Below are 17357 nucleotides of genomic sequence, written 5' to 3' on the forward strand. Positions count from 1 at the left end.
TGGCTCAGCCTGGGATCCGTGGAAAATGAGAAGGACTCAGCTCAGAGCCAGAGGGCAAATTGTCCTCAGGTTCCAAAATAAAAAAAAAGCTTTGGGAAGGTTTAAATAAAGTAGAAAAGAAAGTTAGGGCCAGAAGAGAACAGCTCAGAGCAGCAGGGCAGGGGCAAAAGGGGAATTTATTGGAGCGAATTCTCAGCCCAGAGTTTCTCCATGATCATTCCTGGTGTCTGCTGAGAAGGACAAGCAGGACAAGGAGCCCCCAGCTGAGGCAGAATGAGCAGGCTGGGGATACAAACCCTGCTTCCTTCCCTTCATCACTGCCAGCATTCAAAAGGGATCAAGGGATTTTAAATCAAGGGATTTTAAAGGAAGGAACATGTGTATTGAGCATTGGTGGGAGCACCAAATGACACTGGAACAGCAATGGGACAAAACTTTTCCCATGGATTTCCTGGGAGAGCTGGGGGTGCTCACCTGGAGAGGAGAAGGCTCCAGGCAGAGCTCAGAGCCCCTGGCAGGGCCTGAAGGGGCTCCAGGAGAGCTGCAGAGGGACTGGGGACAAGGGATGGAGGGACAGGAGCCAGGGAATGGCTCCCAGTGCCAGAGGGCAGGGATGGGTGGGAGATTGGGAATTGGGAATTCCTGGCTGGGCTGGGATTGCCAGAGCAGCTGTGGCTGCCCCTGGATCCCTGGCAGTGCCCAAGGCCAGGCTGGACACTGGGGCACCCTGGGACAGTGGGAGGTGTCCCTGCCATGGCAATCACTGGGTGGGATTTAAGATCCCTCCAACCAACCCCAAAGTGCCCCAAAGTTCACTCCTGTGCGTGGCCACAGGGAAAGAAGGAATTACAACTCCTGAAATAAAACCACCCCATGATATTCCCCATTTCAGACGTGTCCTAATGTCCAGCATTAAAGCAGAGCCTTGCTTTGAAATGAAACTGCCCTGAGTAGATCTGATGTAAAAAACCTCAGAGAAACAGGGCTTGAGTCCATTTGGATTTTCCTGTTCCTGAGGGCTGGGAGTAGTTGGATCCCATTTGGAAGATTCCAAGGACTCAGGCCTGGCTCATCATCTTTGAGCCTGGATTTGTATTTAGGCTCTACTCCAACTGAATAAAAAACCTCACAACTAAATAAATAAATGCCTAAATATGGGGTATCACCTCTGTTTATGGGGCTGCTCTTAGAGCAGATGGATTTGTCTTCTGTGTCCAACGATTTCATGCTGAATGGAATAAACTCCAACATTTCCTTGTTTTCCTCCTCCCACAGGAGTCTCTAAAATTCTATATTATTGCTTCAAAGTCTGCTTTTTCTCTCCAATGTTTTATACAGAATTGCCTTTTTGTTTCCAGTAAATCCAGATATTGCTCCTCTCCTTCTTCCAGCTGCTTCCTCTCCTGTTGGAGTTCATCTTCCCCCTCAACCAATTTTATCAAGCCCTGTTTTATCTCCAAAATTGAATTTCCAAGGTTATTGAAGGAATATACTTTTCTCTCTTTCCATTTCCTCCCCAAACTCCATCAGGGCTCCCCTTGGATATATCTGGGAGCTCTGCATAGTCAGTGGGGTTGCCATGAAAAACACCCTGGAACAGCCTGAATTCCGTGTGTTCCTTGCTTTCCCACCATTCCCAATCCTCTGGGATAGTGGGAGGTGTCCCTGCCCTGACAGGGCTGGAACTGGGTGGGTTCAAGGTCCCTTCCCACCAAATCCTTCTGGAATTCTGGGATTCTTTTCCACACCAGCCAAAGCCCAAGCCCACGGGACGGAAATCAACTACAATCCATTATTTACTCCTGGAGCAGGGATCCTGGTGGCTCCAAGCCTCATCCAGCCTGGACTTGGACGGACCCATGAAGTTTGGAGAACCCTGAAGGTCGACAACAATCCACGGCAGGGATGGAACTGGAGGAGCTTTAAGGTCCCTTCTGACCCAAACAATCCTGGGATTTTATGGTTTTCCAATTCCAAATTCCAACAGAGATGTGGAAACCTTGGCCGTGCTGGATATCCTGCTGAGCTCGATGACTTTTCCAACCTCAGCCATTCCATTGGTTCATATTTGGTCTTCCAGGTTCCAAGTGAGGGATTTCAGCTTGCAAAGGACAACAAAACCCAGAAGGAACAGGATCCTCAGGGAATGGGCAGATTCCCAAGGCTGCCAGAGCTCCAGGAGTTCTGAGGGTCAGGGTGGGATTGTTGGGGTGTCTGAGCAGCACCAGGAGCTGAACTGGAGGATCCTTGGGATCCCTTCCAGCTCAGGATATTCCAAGATTCCAAGATTATTTCAACAGAGGTGATGTAGAGATGCTGCTGCTTCTCCTTCGTGGCTCCCAATGTCTTGAAGGTGCCAAACCCAACATCCAATGGATCATTCCAGAAATTACCATGAAACTTCTTGGAATGATTTTACATTGCCCAGACAAATCATAATTTTCCTGATAAAACAAATTACAGCAGAGTGTGAGTCTGTATCCTCTCCACTGCAAGCCAGGGCATTCCTAAAAGGAAAAATCACCATCCTTTGTTGGAAAAATCAGTCCCAAGTCCTGTCATTCTATGGAAATCCCATCCAGGAATGGGAATTCTTTGTGTCTCTGTCCCTCTCTGCAAGCCAGCCCTGCCACAGATTAGAAAATGAGGATAGGATCAGTCTGTTCCTTGATAGAGAATAAAATGTGCTAATAATCCATTGGAATGATGGAATAAATCCAAATAAACTGCCCCATCTGGAGGAAAACAGTCAATGAGAGCAGGGAGAAAAGTGGCTTTATGATAAAAATATCTATTAATGGGCACTGGAACTGCAATGGAGCCTGGAAAATGAGGAATTTGTATCAGTTGTGAGGGATATGGATCAATTGTGCGGAGTATGGATCAACTGTGAGGGATATGTATCAATTTTAAATGGTTTGAATTTATTATCAAGGCTCAGAACTACCAGGAGATAACAATTCCTCTAGAAAGAATTAGAATGTCCCTGCTTTGGTTTGCCAAAGCAATAATAAATGGAAGGTGTGAAAGTTCCCTTTATTGTGTGGAGAGCTTCTGAATGCAAGGAAAGTGTGAGAAATCCTGTCACAAGGAATTTCCTATATCAGGAATTTCCAGCAGGGAAGCTGCTCATGGAGCCCCTCCCTAGGAGATGAGTGTGGTCTCCACAGAGAGGAGCTGCGGTGACACCACCAATTCCATGGATGATGGATAATGATTGGAGTGATCCCCAAGGGAATGGTGGTCCATGGAAGCTCCCCCAGGCAGGTGGAGGAGCTGGACAACACCCAGGGGGAGATCCATGTCCTACCAAGCCAAGGACACAAAATCAGAACCTTCATTCCCCTGTACTGGGGCACCTTCAGTCCTGGGGTGAATTGTGGGAAGACCTGCTGGGGCTGGAGGGTGTCCAGGAAAGGGAATGGAGCTGGGCAGGGGCTGCAGAATCCCTGAGGAGCTGGGCAGGGGCTGCAGAATCCCTGAGGAGCTGGGCAGGGGCTGCAGAATCCCTGAGGAGCTGGGCAGGGGCTGCAGAATCCCCGAGGAGCTGGGCAGGGCTCACCTGGAGCAAAGGAGGCTCAGGGGCCCCTGTGGCTCTGCACAGCTCCTGCCAGGAGGGCACAGCCGGGGGGTCGGGCTCTGCTCCAGGGAACAGGGACAGGAGCAGAGGGAACGGCCTCAGGCTGGGCCGGGGCAGCTCAGGGTGGGCACAGCAGGAATTTCCCCACGGAAAGGGGGCTCAGGCCTTGGCACTGCCCAGGGAGGGTTGGAGGGATTTCCAAGCCCTGTGGCACTCGGGGACAGGGTCAGTGGTGGCCTTGGAAGTGCTGGGAACAGTTGGATTTGATGATCTCAAAGGGATTTTCCAGCCTCAGTGAATTCACTCAAGACTCCTCTTGCCTTAAGTGATTTTGCTCCTCATGTGGTTCCTCAATGCCTGGTGGAACCCAAAGGAAATCTCTCCCAAAAATCATCATTCCCACCAACCCTCCCAGCATTCCCTGCATCCAGCACCTCCAATACTGAATCAAACATCCTCTGCCCGTCTCTGCTGGAAAACCTGATTTTGTGGGACACAAAGAGATCTAATTTCATTCCTGCTGGAAGGAACCTTCCTGCTGACACTGGTCCCGGCTCCACAGGCAAAATGATTTGCAAACCTCCCTATTAACAGCTGCAGACAGGCCTGAATAATAACAGTGGAATTGGGAATAGAATCCAAAGGATTTGGGAGGGAGCACAGGGAAAGCAGCAGCGTGTCTTTAAATCTGTGCACTGCCTTCCAAACTCTGTTTTATGAGGCAATTACAGGTACAAAGTTGAATATTGGAAAGTGAGACAGGAGGAGAGGGATTTATGGAGCTAAAAAATCAGCTGGGATGAATTCCAGCAGCATCCATGGACAGCGTTATTTGTGTCCTGTGTCAGTCCAAATAATCTTAATTTTTAATGCAGCACTTTGCAAGCAGAGTTCTGTCGAAATCCATATTTTGTGTAATTATGGGAATTAATCTCCTAAGTATTACAGGACAACAAAGGAATTATATTTACTCAGCATCTTCTGCTGTTAAAAATTAACTACAAGGACAAGTTAATTATTCCAATTTACCTTTCCCTGGCTGGTGTTGAGTTGTCCTTGGTTTTTGTGACTCCTTTATATTCCAACCTCAACATTCCCTCTCATCCTGCTGCTCACCTTCTTCCCATGGTAACTGTGGGGATGAATATCCCTGAACTCCATAAGGTTTAGAGAATAATCCCATGAGTTTTCCTCAGCTCTTTGGGGCTGGAATTCCCATTTTCCCTTCAAATCCAACCTCTTAACTTGTTGTGAATTGGGAATAGAAGAAGAAGCTGTGGCTGCTCCATCCCTGGAAGTGTTCAAGATTGGATGAGCTTTGGATCAGCCAAAGCTCTGATCCTTCCTATTTTGAATATGGATATGGAATATTTACATCTCTTTCCACTCATTTTTTCTTCTTCCAAAACCATTTTTGTTTGGAAGACTCTTTGCTCCTGCTCTCAGACAGTGCAGGATTATCCTCTCCAAGACCAATTCCCAAAAAACCCCAATATAAATAATTCATATTACCTCTCTCAATAACATCTCTGTTTATTCAGGTTCTGGAGTGCTCTGGGTTTTTTGCAATTTCTGACAGGAAGGCCTATCCCTGATAATAATTTTAATAAAAAAATATGAAAAAATTCAAATTATCTGGTTCTCATCTAAATTTTCCACGGCACCAGGGTTTGCATATTCATCACCTCCCTGGGTCACCAAACTCACGCTGCCCTTGACCTTGCTAAATGTCAAAAAGCTCCTGGGATTTCTCTTTCCTGGTCCAGCCATCCGTGATCTCCCTATTTTTTCCCTGCCTTGCTCCATGTGGATAAATTACACCCAAAGCCATCCTTGCCTCTGGGTTATTCTGAAATCAGCCTCGATCAGATGAGGATCCTAGAGAATAGAATTTGCTTTTTTACAATTTTCTGGGAAGTTTCTGGACTAGGAATTAAGGAGCAGGGAGGGATCCATTGGTTAAAAACCCCAACATGGGAATTATCCACCTGGAGTGCCTCAGTCTTTCTGTATTTATATATAAAATAAACATAGGAATAAATATCCCCACAGGAAGGTCCAAGCTTTAAGCTCAGTTTAGCAGCATCGACCTCTGCCATATCCTGGGAAAATCTTTTTGGGCAGGAAAGTGGAAAAATCCAGTTTGGAAAGCAAATCAAAATTATCAAAGCAATGGGAGCACCATTATTTTGATATTTTCAAGTTGTTAAGGTCATTACATCATTGGAAGAGAAGGAAAAAATCAGCTAAAAATTTTTAAAAATGGACCCTCTTCTAAACTTGTTTTTAGGCTGTCCTTTCTCCCCCCACAAACAGCCCAAATTAAACCCAACTTTTATCTCCAGAGAAAGAATTCAATCAGAAAGTGATAAACGCACCAGCCTGGGAATGGATTGGGTTATGTAATATTTGTCCTGAATATTAATCAGCTTTTCCCACTCAAATCTTCAATCATAAGAGGAAAAAAAAAAAGATGTAAATAATATTAATATTAAATGCAAATTCTGATTTCCTTCATCATTCCAGCCTGCCTAAGCGTAGATTTATAAGAGATTTGTTTTAAAATCCAGATATTTGCCCCACTTGATTTCTCAGATTGCTTGGTTATCCCTTTTTAATGAGTTTTCATAATTAAAATTTTATAATCTGGAAGATTTCACTCTTTGGGCTTTTACCACACTCCTGATCTGCATTCACAAGACAATTCCATGAAGTTGGTAAATTCCCACAGGGATTGGCCACCCTACCTGTTCAAACATCTTCTCCCAATGACTTTCCTAAAATTCCAAGAGTTTTTAGCTCATTAAGCTCAGTCCCATTTGGGATGGGGAACGTTTCCTTCCTTCACAACAATTTTTATTTCATTATTAATACAATATTTGCATATAAATATTTAATTAGGCAGATATTTCCAGAGCAGACCCAGCATATTCCTGAGCTGCCAAATTGCCTTTCCAAGGCAGAAAAATTCCTTTTCCCATTCCCAGCTACAAAGAAATAAAAAATCAAGGAAAGAGGACTCAGGGTTGGATCCTCCAGCTGATGGAAAATGGGAATAATGCATTTCTGCTGCTCCCTCAGCACCTGAGATCATCACTCAGCCTCATCTTTCTCCTTAATTAGCTCAGTTCCATTCCCAGTCTAATCCCTGCAGGATGGGCCCCTTTTCCAGAATTATTTGGGATTTATTACCAAGGAAGAATGACACAAATAAAGCTGAGCTCCAGCAGAACAGGAAATTCTGGGGCATCCCAATGTGGCCAGCAAAGCTCTGCCAGCCAGGCTTCCATGACCTATCTTGGATGTTTTAAGAGGCTTTCCAAGGGTTTGGAGATGGATGAGTTTGGGAAGAGGTTTGGGCTCTAAATAGGATTTTATGGAGTGCAGAAGGAAAAGGGAGCTGGGGAAAACAATCCCGTCCTCACTGCTCTGATCACTTGGGATGGGACATGATGGAAATGCTGCCCAAGGTGGCACCTGGTGGCACTTTTATGTCCCCACCCTCTCCTGCAGCTGGAAAAGTGGGGCTGGCAAATCATCCCTGGGTTGAGCCCTGTCTGCCACCAGCAGGGTTTGATTTATTCCTTAAAAATTCATTTATCCACATTTGCAGCTGGAAGACCATAAAATAGAATCCCAGAGTGGTTTGGGTTGGAAAGGGACCTTGAAGATCATCCAGAGCCACCCCTGCCATGGCAGGGACACCTCCCACTGTCCCAGGGTGCCCCAGTGTCCAGCCTGGCCTTGGGCACTGCCAGGGATCCAGGGGCAGCCACAGCTGCTCTGGCAATCCCAGCCCAGCCAGGAATTCCCAGTTCCCAATCTCCCATCCAACCCATGATGGGAAATCTCATCTTAGAGCAACCTGGGACAGTGGGAGGGGTCCCTGCCCATGGAGGGGGTTGGAATGGGATGGGTTTGAAATTCCCTTCCAACCCAAACCATTCTGTGACTCCAGGATTCTCGTTTTCCTAGAGAAGTTTTAGGATTTAAGGTAAACGCACACACATAAAAAAAATCTTAAACCATAGTTCAAGGACAAGCTGAGCAAAACCAAAATCCACAATTTTCCTGGAGAACTCCCAGGCTGGGATCCTGACGTCACTGAGATGGGATAAAGGGATGGCAGCAGAGAACAGAGGTGAGGAAAAAAAAAACCTCATTAGATGAGGGGGTCAAATTAAAAATAAATCCTTTATATTTGAATTTACTTTTCATTTCTCTTCAGCTTGACCCAACAGGTGTGGCCTGGAGCAGTAATTCCACAGAAGGATTTGCCCTGTGGAACAGATTCCTGGGGAATGAGCACATTCCCAAGGCTGCAGAGTGTGGGATTGTTGGGTGTATGTGCAGGGCCAGGGGTTGGATTTGTGATCCTTTTGGGTCCCTTCCCACTCAGGATATTCCATAATTCCTTGAAAATAGATTAATTAACCACTTTTAATGTGTCACAAGGAGAACCTTCCCAAGAATGGGAATATTCTCACTCAGCACATCCACAGTGAAATCCATTAGTTATTCTCTAAATAAAAGCGTTCCATTAAAAATCTTTCCCTGCTCATCACTGATGGAAGCATCCAGGATAAATATTCCCAAATTCTGAAAAGAACTGGTTTTTATGACAATTGGTTAAATGCCACCGTCAGTACAGAAACGCTGCTCAAGTCGTTGGGAACAAAAACTTTCCTCCCACAGGAAAAATAATCAAAGCTTTCCATAATTTTTCTCCATTCATCTCCAATTTGTCACTTGCCAGGATGTGAACAAAGGGAGCAGAATTCTAAACACGGAGAGATGAAAGGGAAAACGCCTGGAAATACCTGTTGAACTCCTACTTCTTGGAAGCATTTTCAGGTTGTGCCTCTTCTTTCAGAATTAGGAAAATTCTGCATCTCAAGCAGAATAAAAATGAATCAAAAGAGGGGGTTTGGCAGCAGGAAAAGGTGGGAAAATAACAGCAACCCCAGCAATGCATCCCAGAATCTGACAGTCAGCAGAGTCATCCCATGGGATCCACCAGGAACTGCCTCAGGTCCTGAGGAAGTGCAAAGCTGTTGGAATTCCTCAGACACAAAATATTTTCTACTTTTCTCAGCAAATTCATACCAGAAAAAGGAGAAAGAATTTACTTCCCCTCTCCTTATTTAGAAGGATCAACACTCTACTGTTTCTGTGGTGGTTCTCATTCCCAGATTCAGAGAATCCCAGGATCATTGAAGTTGGGAATGAGCTCCAAGATCAGAGTCCCAGCTGTGCCCAATGCCCACCCTGTGCCCAGCCCAGAGCTCTCAGTGCCACCTCCAGAAATTCCTTGGACACCTCCAGGGATGGGCACTGCAACCCTCCCTGGGCAGTGCCAATCCCTTTCCACGGGGAAATTCCTGCTGTGGGTTCAATGAATCCAAGCAATGCTGGGCTTGGGCCCCCTGAGCCTCCTTTGCTCCAGGAAAAAATGACTGAGCCGAGGACAGGAGGCACAGATCCCTCACTCTAATTCCAGTGGGATGAACCCGCTCCTAACACGACAAGAGAAACCCACAGGGGAGAAGATTCCATCCTCCCTTCAGCCTCGACTTTGGGATTTAAAGCTGGAGCAGCAGGAAGAAGCTGGGGTGGAAGTCCTGCAGATCCCAGCCATGTAATCAATGCATCCATAATCTGTTACAAAGCAGAGCCAGGAAAAACAAATCAGCTGCTTATCAGCACTGAGGACGTGTGAGGAGCAGCTCTTCCCTGGAGGCCCCGAAAGAGGTCACCTGTGCTGAGCACAGAGCGCTCCTAAAAAGCCAAGTGACAGAAGATTGGGGCGTCTGAAAGTGGAATAAATGAGGGCTGCACTTCATAAAACACCCAAATTAAGTCCTGACAGAGCAGCAGAGGCAGGGAAGTCACTCAGCCCAAAGAATGGCTCATTATCCCCCGTTATTCCCCAGAAGCCGCCTCAAACCAGGCTTTCCGTGCTCTGACAACAAACACCACACGTATCCAAAATAAAAAATAACTGATTCCCCCCTTTCCCTCCCCATTCCCGAGGCTGGCTGGCAGAGCAGAGCAGGCTGGATCTGGATGCGGATCAGCTCCCAGGGAACAGTTCTTGCCCTCCTTTTCCCCTCCTTGTTTTACACAGCAGCAACAAATGAGCTCAGGATCAGCTCAGCATTTAGAGAAATACGTGCTCCCATCTCATCTGCTTGTTCGTGTGTCAAGGAATTCAAAGCTGTGGGGAAAATAATGATTGCCTCACACTTGGTTGTTTTTTTTTTTTTTGTTTTGATTTTTTTCTGGTTTTTCTTACCAGAAATGAGGCTCCTATGTCATTTTTACTTCCACATTTACATGGAATTCATGGATTCAGGGAACTACAGAGACAAACAACCCCGCATCAAATATGTAACAGCCATAAGACTCTTGCCGCTGTTTGTTTAGGCGAGGAATAAATCAGCCTTTTCTCAGCGCAACAAAGAGAAAACCGAGGGAAAGCAAGGCTTTACTCACACTGCACGATGAGCTGCACCAAGGCCTCTCTGGGTTTGACATTGAAGCCGTTGTACTGGCTGGTCTGGCACCGGTAGGTCCCGCTCATTTCCCGGGAGACGTTGACGATCCGCAGGATCCCGTCGTAGCTCTCGGTCTGCAGGGCCCCGTCGGGCATGGCCACCTCCTTGTCAGCCCGCGACCACAGGATGATGGGCTTGGGCTTCCCCGTCACCTGGCACTGCAGCTCGATGGTGTCCCCTTCCCGCGTCACCAGCGGGGACTTCTCCTGAGGCACCGTCAGGTTGGGGGGCACTGCCAAGGGGACAGGAGAGGGGTCAGCAATCAGGAATGGATTTCCTGCCAGGATCATCCATGGAAAAGGGGATTTATCCACAGCAATGTGTGGGTTGTGCTCTTTGGAAGCTCCCACATTTACTTCTCAGCGGCCTGGAGAGCCTCAGAGGAGATTTCCCAGCTCTGCTGTGACGCTCGTGCCCTCCCAGTGCTCCCAGTGCCCTCCCACCATCGCTCACTCCCCCACTGCCAGTTCTGCTTTCCTTTAAAGGACCATTTGGCACTAAATCCCATTTTTTTAGAACATCTTGGCTGCTGATTTTTTATCCGGCGCATGGATAAATGGCTGTGGATGAGGAAGGGTTGTGGCAACTGAGAAATCACCTCAGAACTGGAGGCCTGACCCCAAAATGCAGCTGGGGCCCATCAAGTGGTGTTTATTCCACGTAGACAGGAATTAACAATTCCAAAAAGGACGCTGTAATTATTCCCAGCAGCCCCATGGAGCAGCAGCACCTCACAGTGAGCAGGTGATGGCCAAGGACACCAAGGATGTGGATGTGGGGGAGCAAATCCAGAGAAACCCATGGAGCTCCTCTAAGGGCTGGAGCTGCTCTGGAGCCAGGCTGGGAGAGCTGGGAATGTTCCCTGGAGAGGAGAAGGCTCCAGGGAGAGCTCAGAGCCCCTGGCAGGGCCTGAAGGGGCTCCAGGAGAGCTGCAGAGGGACTGGGGACAAGGGATGGAGGGACAGGAGCCAGGGAATGGCTGCCAGTGCCAGAGGGCAGGGATGGGTGGGAGATTGGGAACTGGGAATTCCTGGCTGGGCTGGGATTGCCAGAGCAGCTGTGGCTGCCCCTGGATCCCTGGCAGTGCCCAAGGCCAGGCTGGGCACTGGGGCACCCTGGGACAGTGGGAGGTGTCCAGCCTTGCTTGGAACACTTTTGGAATGCTGTGGTGTGCATGGAGAGATGGAAAATCCTGATTTAAACACTGCCCACCCTCCTTTTCCCTTGATGCCTCCTGAAAACTCATCTTCCCTGATGGAGCTCCTGTCCTGCAGCAAGGGCAGACGTTCCCTGTGGGAACACAACCCCTTCAGGAGCTTCTCCTCTCCTCCCTGCCGTTCCCTCAGCTCCTTTCCTGGAGTGCCAGGCCTGACAAAACCCAGCCTGCACCTCCCTCCTGTCTGCAGGAAAAATATTCCAGAGCAATTTTCAACCCCCAGGGGACAGAAACAACAAACTCGTCCCAGTGAGAAGCAATTCCAGCTTTCCCATGGGATCTGCTCCCTGTCTCCAGCCCTGACAAGCCTGGTAGGAATCAGAGTTGAAATCTGGGCCTTTCACAGGAAGCAAAGTGCTGCTTTCAGCTGTTTTGAAGGCTTTAATAGCTCCTGTCAGGTGGGACAGGCAGACATGGGAAGAGCTTTTTCCACAGGGAAGGGAAGGAAAAATTATTTTATATTAAAAAAAAAAATCCAGAAAAATTAAAAAGAAATAAACAACAACTGCTTAATAAAACATTTCCAATATGAATAAAACATTATTAATTCTCAGTTATGTGGTTTTGTGCCGCAGCAGGTTCTGTGCACAGGAAAATTCCCAGGGGAGCTGGAGCACTATGAAATCATGGACCAAAGTGGGGGAAATGTGTTGTTCCAAGAAGGAAAATACAGTTCATAGGGAAAGGTGTCTGCCTGCAGCCAGGATTTTCCAGCTCCCCTGGCTTGTGGCTTCTCAGCTGAGGGCAAATGTGACAGAACCCTTTGTGGATCAGGAAAATCCCTGGATTTGTCCTTTCCCAGCCTGTGCAGAGGATCTGCTCCCAGCTGGGACTGTTGGATCCAGGCCTTTCCCAGCTGGATGGGTGCTGGAGGCTCCTCAGCCTTCCCTGGGAATCTCAGCCTGCCCTGGCTCAGGGATTCACTGCCCTCCAGAGATGAGGGTTACTGGGATGAGATCCCCGATATCCTGAGGTCCCTGTGATCCCAATATCCCGAGGGAAGAGCCCTGGGCCAGCCCAGCCAGCTCTGCTGCAGCCCCAGCTGGGGCCTGGATGGGAATTCTCCCTCTGGGAATTGTCCCTGTGGAGCTATCCCTGGACAGGCGGTGCTGACAGCCTCTTCCAGATCCCAACATTTCCAGGGATTCCAGGCTGTGTGAGAGCAAAGGGCCAGCAAAAATTAACCAATCCCAGTCTGGGAATGCAATCCCAGTCTGAGCTAACCAATCCCAGTCTGAGCTATCCAATCCTGGTCAGCTATCCAGTACCAGTCTGGGAATAAAATCCCAGTCTGGGAACACAATCCCAGTCTGGGAACACAATCCCAGTCTGGGAACACAATCCCAGCCTGGGAATCCAATCTGAACATGGGAATCCAATCCCAGTCTGAACTGTCCAATCCCAACCTGGCAATCCAATCCCAGTCTGGGAATGCAATCCCAGTCTGAGCTGTCCAAACCCAGTCTGAGAATCCTGTCCCAGTCTGAGTTATCCAATCCCAGCCTGAGTGATCCAATCCCAGCCTGGGAATGCAATTCCAGTTTGAGCTATCCAATCCCAGCCTGAGTTATCCAATCCCAGTCTGAGCTATCCGATCCCAGTCTGAGTTATCCAATCCCAGTCTGAGCTATCCAATCCCAGTCTGAGTTATCCAATCCCAGCCTGAGTGATCCAATCCCAACCTGGGAATGCAATCCCAGCCTGAGCTATCCAATCCCAGCCTGAGCTATCCAATCCCAGTCTGAACTATCTGATCCCAGCCTGGGAATCAGCCATTCCAGCTGGGACAAGGCAGGAAATTTGGGAAAAAACAAGAAGCACGTCCATGTTTGGAGGGGGAAAAAAGCAGATCCACGACAAAAATCCCCTGTGCAAGCACAATAATTCCTCCTCTTTCCCACCAGTTTTTCCTGAAAAAGCAGAGATAACAGCACAGCAGAAAAAGCTGCACCTCGCTGAGATAAGGAGCAGCACCACGAGGGTGGTGACAGCTGATAAGGAAGGCTCTGTCAGTGTCCCAGATGGAAAGATCCCCTCCAATCCCTGACTCCTCGTCTCCCGTGGCATTTTGCCGTGCCTGTCACTGCGAGGCAGCTGAGAGCTCGTTATGGTTCCCAGGATTTATTCCTGCTGTTCCTGGAAGCAGCACAGGGGACAGGAGAGACAAGGCCATCCATTAGGATGAAGAATTCCAGGGGCAACGCCATCAATCCAAAGCCTGGCTGCACCTCTGGGTCACTTTTGAGTAACAACAAGGTCCTACCAAGAGTTTCTCTGTCCCCCACCCCATTCATGGCCCCAGCTCCCCCAAATTTAGACCCGCTAATTAGGGGGATTCTCCACTCTCTAATTAGAGGGAGAAAAAGCCCCAAATCTTTGCTCAAAGATGAAAAATTCCAGGGACAATGCCATCAATCCAAAGCCTGGCTGCACCTGTGGGGCACATTTGAGGAACAATGAGGTCCCACCACGAATTTCTCTGTCCTCACCCCATTTATGGCTCCAGATCCCCCCAATTTGGACCCTCTAATTTCTTTAATTAGAAGGATTCTCCACTCACTAGTTAGGGGGAGAAAAAAGCCCAGACCTTTGCACAGGAGGGTTTTTGGCAGGGTTTCCCCTTTCCAGCCCAGCTATTTGTTGTCACAACCTCACAGGTATTTAATTATCTCTGAGCTGTCTGTTCCACTGGCAAATGTAGCTGGAATTAGCAACAGGCTGAAGAAATGAATCCCTGGTTTTGGGGAAGGGTGACACAGCAGGGGCACGTGGGATTTGTCTCCATGAGCAATCTACCTCAAAAGGATTGAGGAGAAAATAAAAATTGGAAATTTTTCCCCCCAAACATTTTGGGAGACCCCAGAGCAGGGAATGGTGAGTCTGGATGAGCAAGGTTAGACACAGAGAATCATGGAATTGTTCAGGTTGGAAAATCCTCTGAGATCATTGAGTCCAACTGTTCCATGGCCACCACTGCCCCAAGCGCCACATGCAGAGGGGCTTTAAATCCCTCCAGGGATGGGGACTCCACTCCTGCCCTGCAAAGGAGAATTCATTTCCAAGCAGGAATTCTCCCTGATACCCAACCAAACCCTTTCCAGGCAGGAATTCTCCCTGATACCCAACCAAACCCTTTCCAGGCAGGAATTCTCCCTGATACCCAACCAAACCCTTTCCAGGCAGGAATTCTCCCTGATACCCAACCAAACCCCTCCTGGCACAACTTGGCGCTGTTTCCTCTCTTTCCACCCCTTGTGCAAAGATGAGCAGGCAAAGGTGGCTCCGGGGCTCAAATCCATGAGGAAAGGAGCAGGGATGAACCAAGGGTGTGCCAGCCAAGTTGGGAGGGGTAGGGAAGGGTGCCAGGCAGGTGTCACCAGGCTGTCACCAGCTGTGCCAGCTGCTGTCTCCCAGCAGGTGCTGCTGTGGCACAAGGAGAGCCCTGGAGGGCTCAGCCTCTTCCTGAGTGCTCCTGCAGCTCCAAGGAAAGGGCAGCTCCGCCCCTGCCTTGCAGAATGAAAAGTTACCCAAATCCTGGATGGAAACAAGAAATGTTCCCTCATTCCTGCAGCCCACTGCCCGGCCGGGAAAAGGACAAATCCATCCTTTTTCCTCATCCTAAGTAGAAACAACAAAGGTTCTCTTATTGCTGCACCAAGGGGCTTTAAAAGAAATTCACACCCTCAGCAGTTTCCTGAAGTGGAGGGTGACACCTGGAGAACAAAAAGCTTTGGTGACACTTGGAAAAGTGACACCTGGAGAACAAAAGGCTTTGGTGACACTCGGAGGACAAAAAGCTTTGGTGACACCTGGAGAACAAAAGACTTTGGTGACACTCGGAGGAAGAAAAAGCTTTGCTGACACTTGGAGATCAAAACTTGGAGAGCAAAAAGGTTTGGTGACACTCAGAGGACAAAAAGCTTTGGTGACACTTGGAAAAGTGACGCCTGGAGAACAAAAGGCTTTGGTGACAGAGGACAGAAAGCTTTGGTGACACTCAGAGGAAAAAAACTTTGTTGATACTTGGAGAACAAAACTTGGAGAGCAAAAATCTTTGGTGACACCTGGAGAACAAACATCCTTGGTGACACTTTGGTAGCACCGATATAAAGCCACACATTGTCACCCTGTGAGTGGGCAGTGGCCCGTGGTGAGCAGGTTCTGCTGATCTGTGTCCAACCCTGGCTTTAAATAAAATATCTGAGACAACTCAGCCTCCCTGGGCTGCTCATCCAGCACGGGGTGAGGTGGCAGGAGGTCACTGCTCTCCTGTCCTCTGATTCTTTGTTCTGCTCCCCAGATGGACATTCCTGCTGCTGGAGAGAGTGAAACCAGACAGGAACTCTTCCAGCCGCTCTCCTGTGGCAGTTCCAGTGTAATTCCAGAGGATCCATGATCCAGCATGGTCTAGAGGAGAACGGGGTCAGGACAAGACATACATTTCTGAGAAAAAAACCCAAAACTCCTGAGCCTAATATGTTTATTCCTTGTGTATTCTGGGTGTTGTTAGTTCTACTCGAGCTCTCTGAAGTCCTGATGGATCAAATTCCAGCTTAATTAACGGATCAGACAGATTAATTAAATGCCAGAGAGCCGTTGGCAGAGGCAAGAAGCTGCAGACAGAGAAATCCTTCAGAGGCGCTCTGATCCCATTAAAACCTCCCTGCCCATGGAGGCTGGACGGGCTCTAAAAAGAATTCCATTATTTCCATGATTCCAGGACAATCAGAGGGGGACAAGGAGCCCCCACAAGTGGTGGCCTCACACCTGCTGAGCTCTTCCCTGGGGATTTTGGGGGTTGCTGTCACTTCTGTGTCCTTGGGAGCCTTGAGGAAAACATTTCCTTGGAATAATCCCTGTCAGTGACAGGGAAAAATCCTGGGATAATGTGGCCAGGCTGCTCCACGTGGATTCATCTGGATAATTAGGATCATGCACAGCAAAGGAGTGTTTGAGCAGCACATCATGAAATCATCCAAAACTGGAGATCATCCAGAGAGAATCTCCCCAAGGAGCTGTTGGAATTCACATTATCCAAGGAATTCCAGCCCAGCCTGGCTCAGGAATATTGAGGAATCCACGCTGCACCGGCTGGAAGGGAGAACAAAGTTATTTGTGTGTCCTACTTGTGCAATATTTATGAATTTGAAGGGCTGAGTGGCCAGGATTAATCATCCTCTGCCTGAGAGCTGCAGTTTGGGCCCAGCTCATGATTCATGCCCTGACGTGATGCTGGAGTTAAGACAGGGCTAAGCCCCGGCACAAAATGGATTTGAGCAAGATCATTCCACCCAGGAAGGGCAGCAAGAGATAATTATTCCTGAGGGATAATTATGCTGCTTCTGTCTGTAAACAGAGGCTGGAACTGCTCAGCTGCTCTGGGTTTTTGGGAGGAATGTTGGGGAACACTGAGGAGCTGCTGCTGGAAGGGACCCAGAGTTAAGTGCCCGGGGGGAGATTTGCTGATCGAGGAGAATGATTGGAAAAGCAGCTGAAGCCAAGAAAACTTAAGAGAAATTCCTTTACTCTTCCATCCCCCTGGAAGAGGGTCCATCAAGGCCCTGGTGTGGAAGGAAATGGAGCGGCCTGTCAGGAATTCCTGGGATTTAACAGGGGCTTTCCCATCATTCCAGCTCCTATGTCCCCCCAGGCAAGGTCCCAATTCCAAAGGGGAATTTCCAAAGGGGAAATCTGGGGCACAAACCACTCCTAACTGCACATCAGGACACAATATCCACCACGGATTTTGTCGAATCACAGAATCCTTTAAATTGGAAAAGCCCTCCAAGATCACAAGTCCAACCATCAACCAGCACCACGGACACCTCCAGCCCATGGCCCCAAGTGCCACATCCACACATTTTTTGAGCATTTCCAGGGAAGGGAACCCCTCTGGACAGCCTTTCCATCCTTTCTGAGGAGGAATTTTCCCTAAGATCCAATTTAAACCACTTCTGAGGCCGTTTCCTCTTGCCCTGAAATGATGGTGAGGCCTTGGACAAAG

General features: G+C 48.4%; 1 protein-coding gene across 2 annotated transcripts in view; it reads right to left on the bottom strand.

The window, feature by feature from the left end:
• Nucleotides 1–17357, bottom strand: part of MDGA2 (MAM domain containing glycosylphosphatidylinositol anchor 2) — a 203449-nt gene that overhangs the window by 56174 nt on the left and 129918 nt on the right. For both annotated transcript variants that reach the window (XM_063159579.1, XM_063159580.1), the window contains one exon: nt 10076–10369. In XM_063159579.1, the coding sequence (XP_063015649.1) occupies nt 10076–10369 (294 nt within the window). The remainder of the gene's footprint in view (nt 1–10075; nt 10370–17357) is intronic.

Source organism: Melospiza melodia, chromosome 6, assembly GCF_035770615.1.
Source record: "Melospiza melodia melodia isolate bMelMel2 chromosome 6, bMelMel2.pri, whole genome shotgun sequence".
NCBI classification, from domain to species: Eukaryota; Metazoa; Chordata; class Aves; order Passeriformes; family Passerellidae; genus Melospiza; species Melospiza melodia.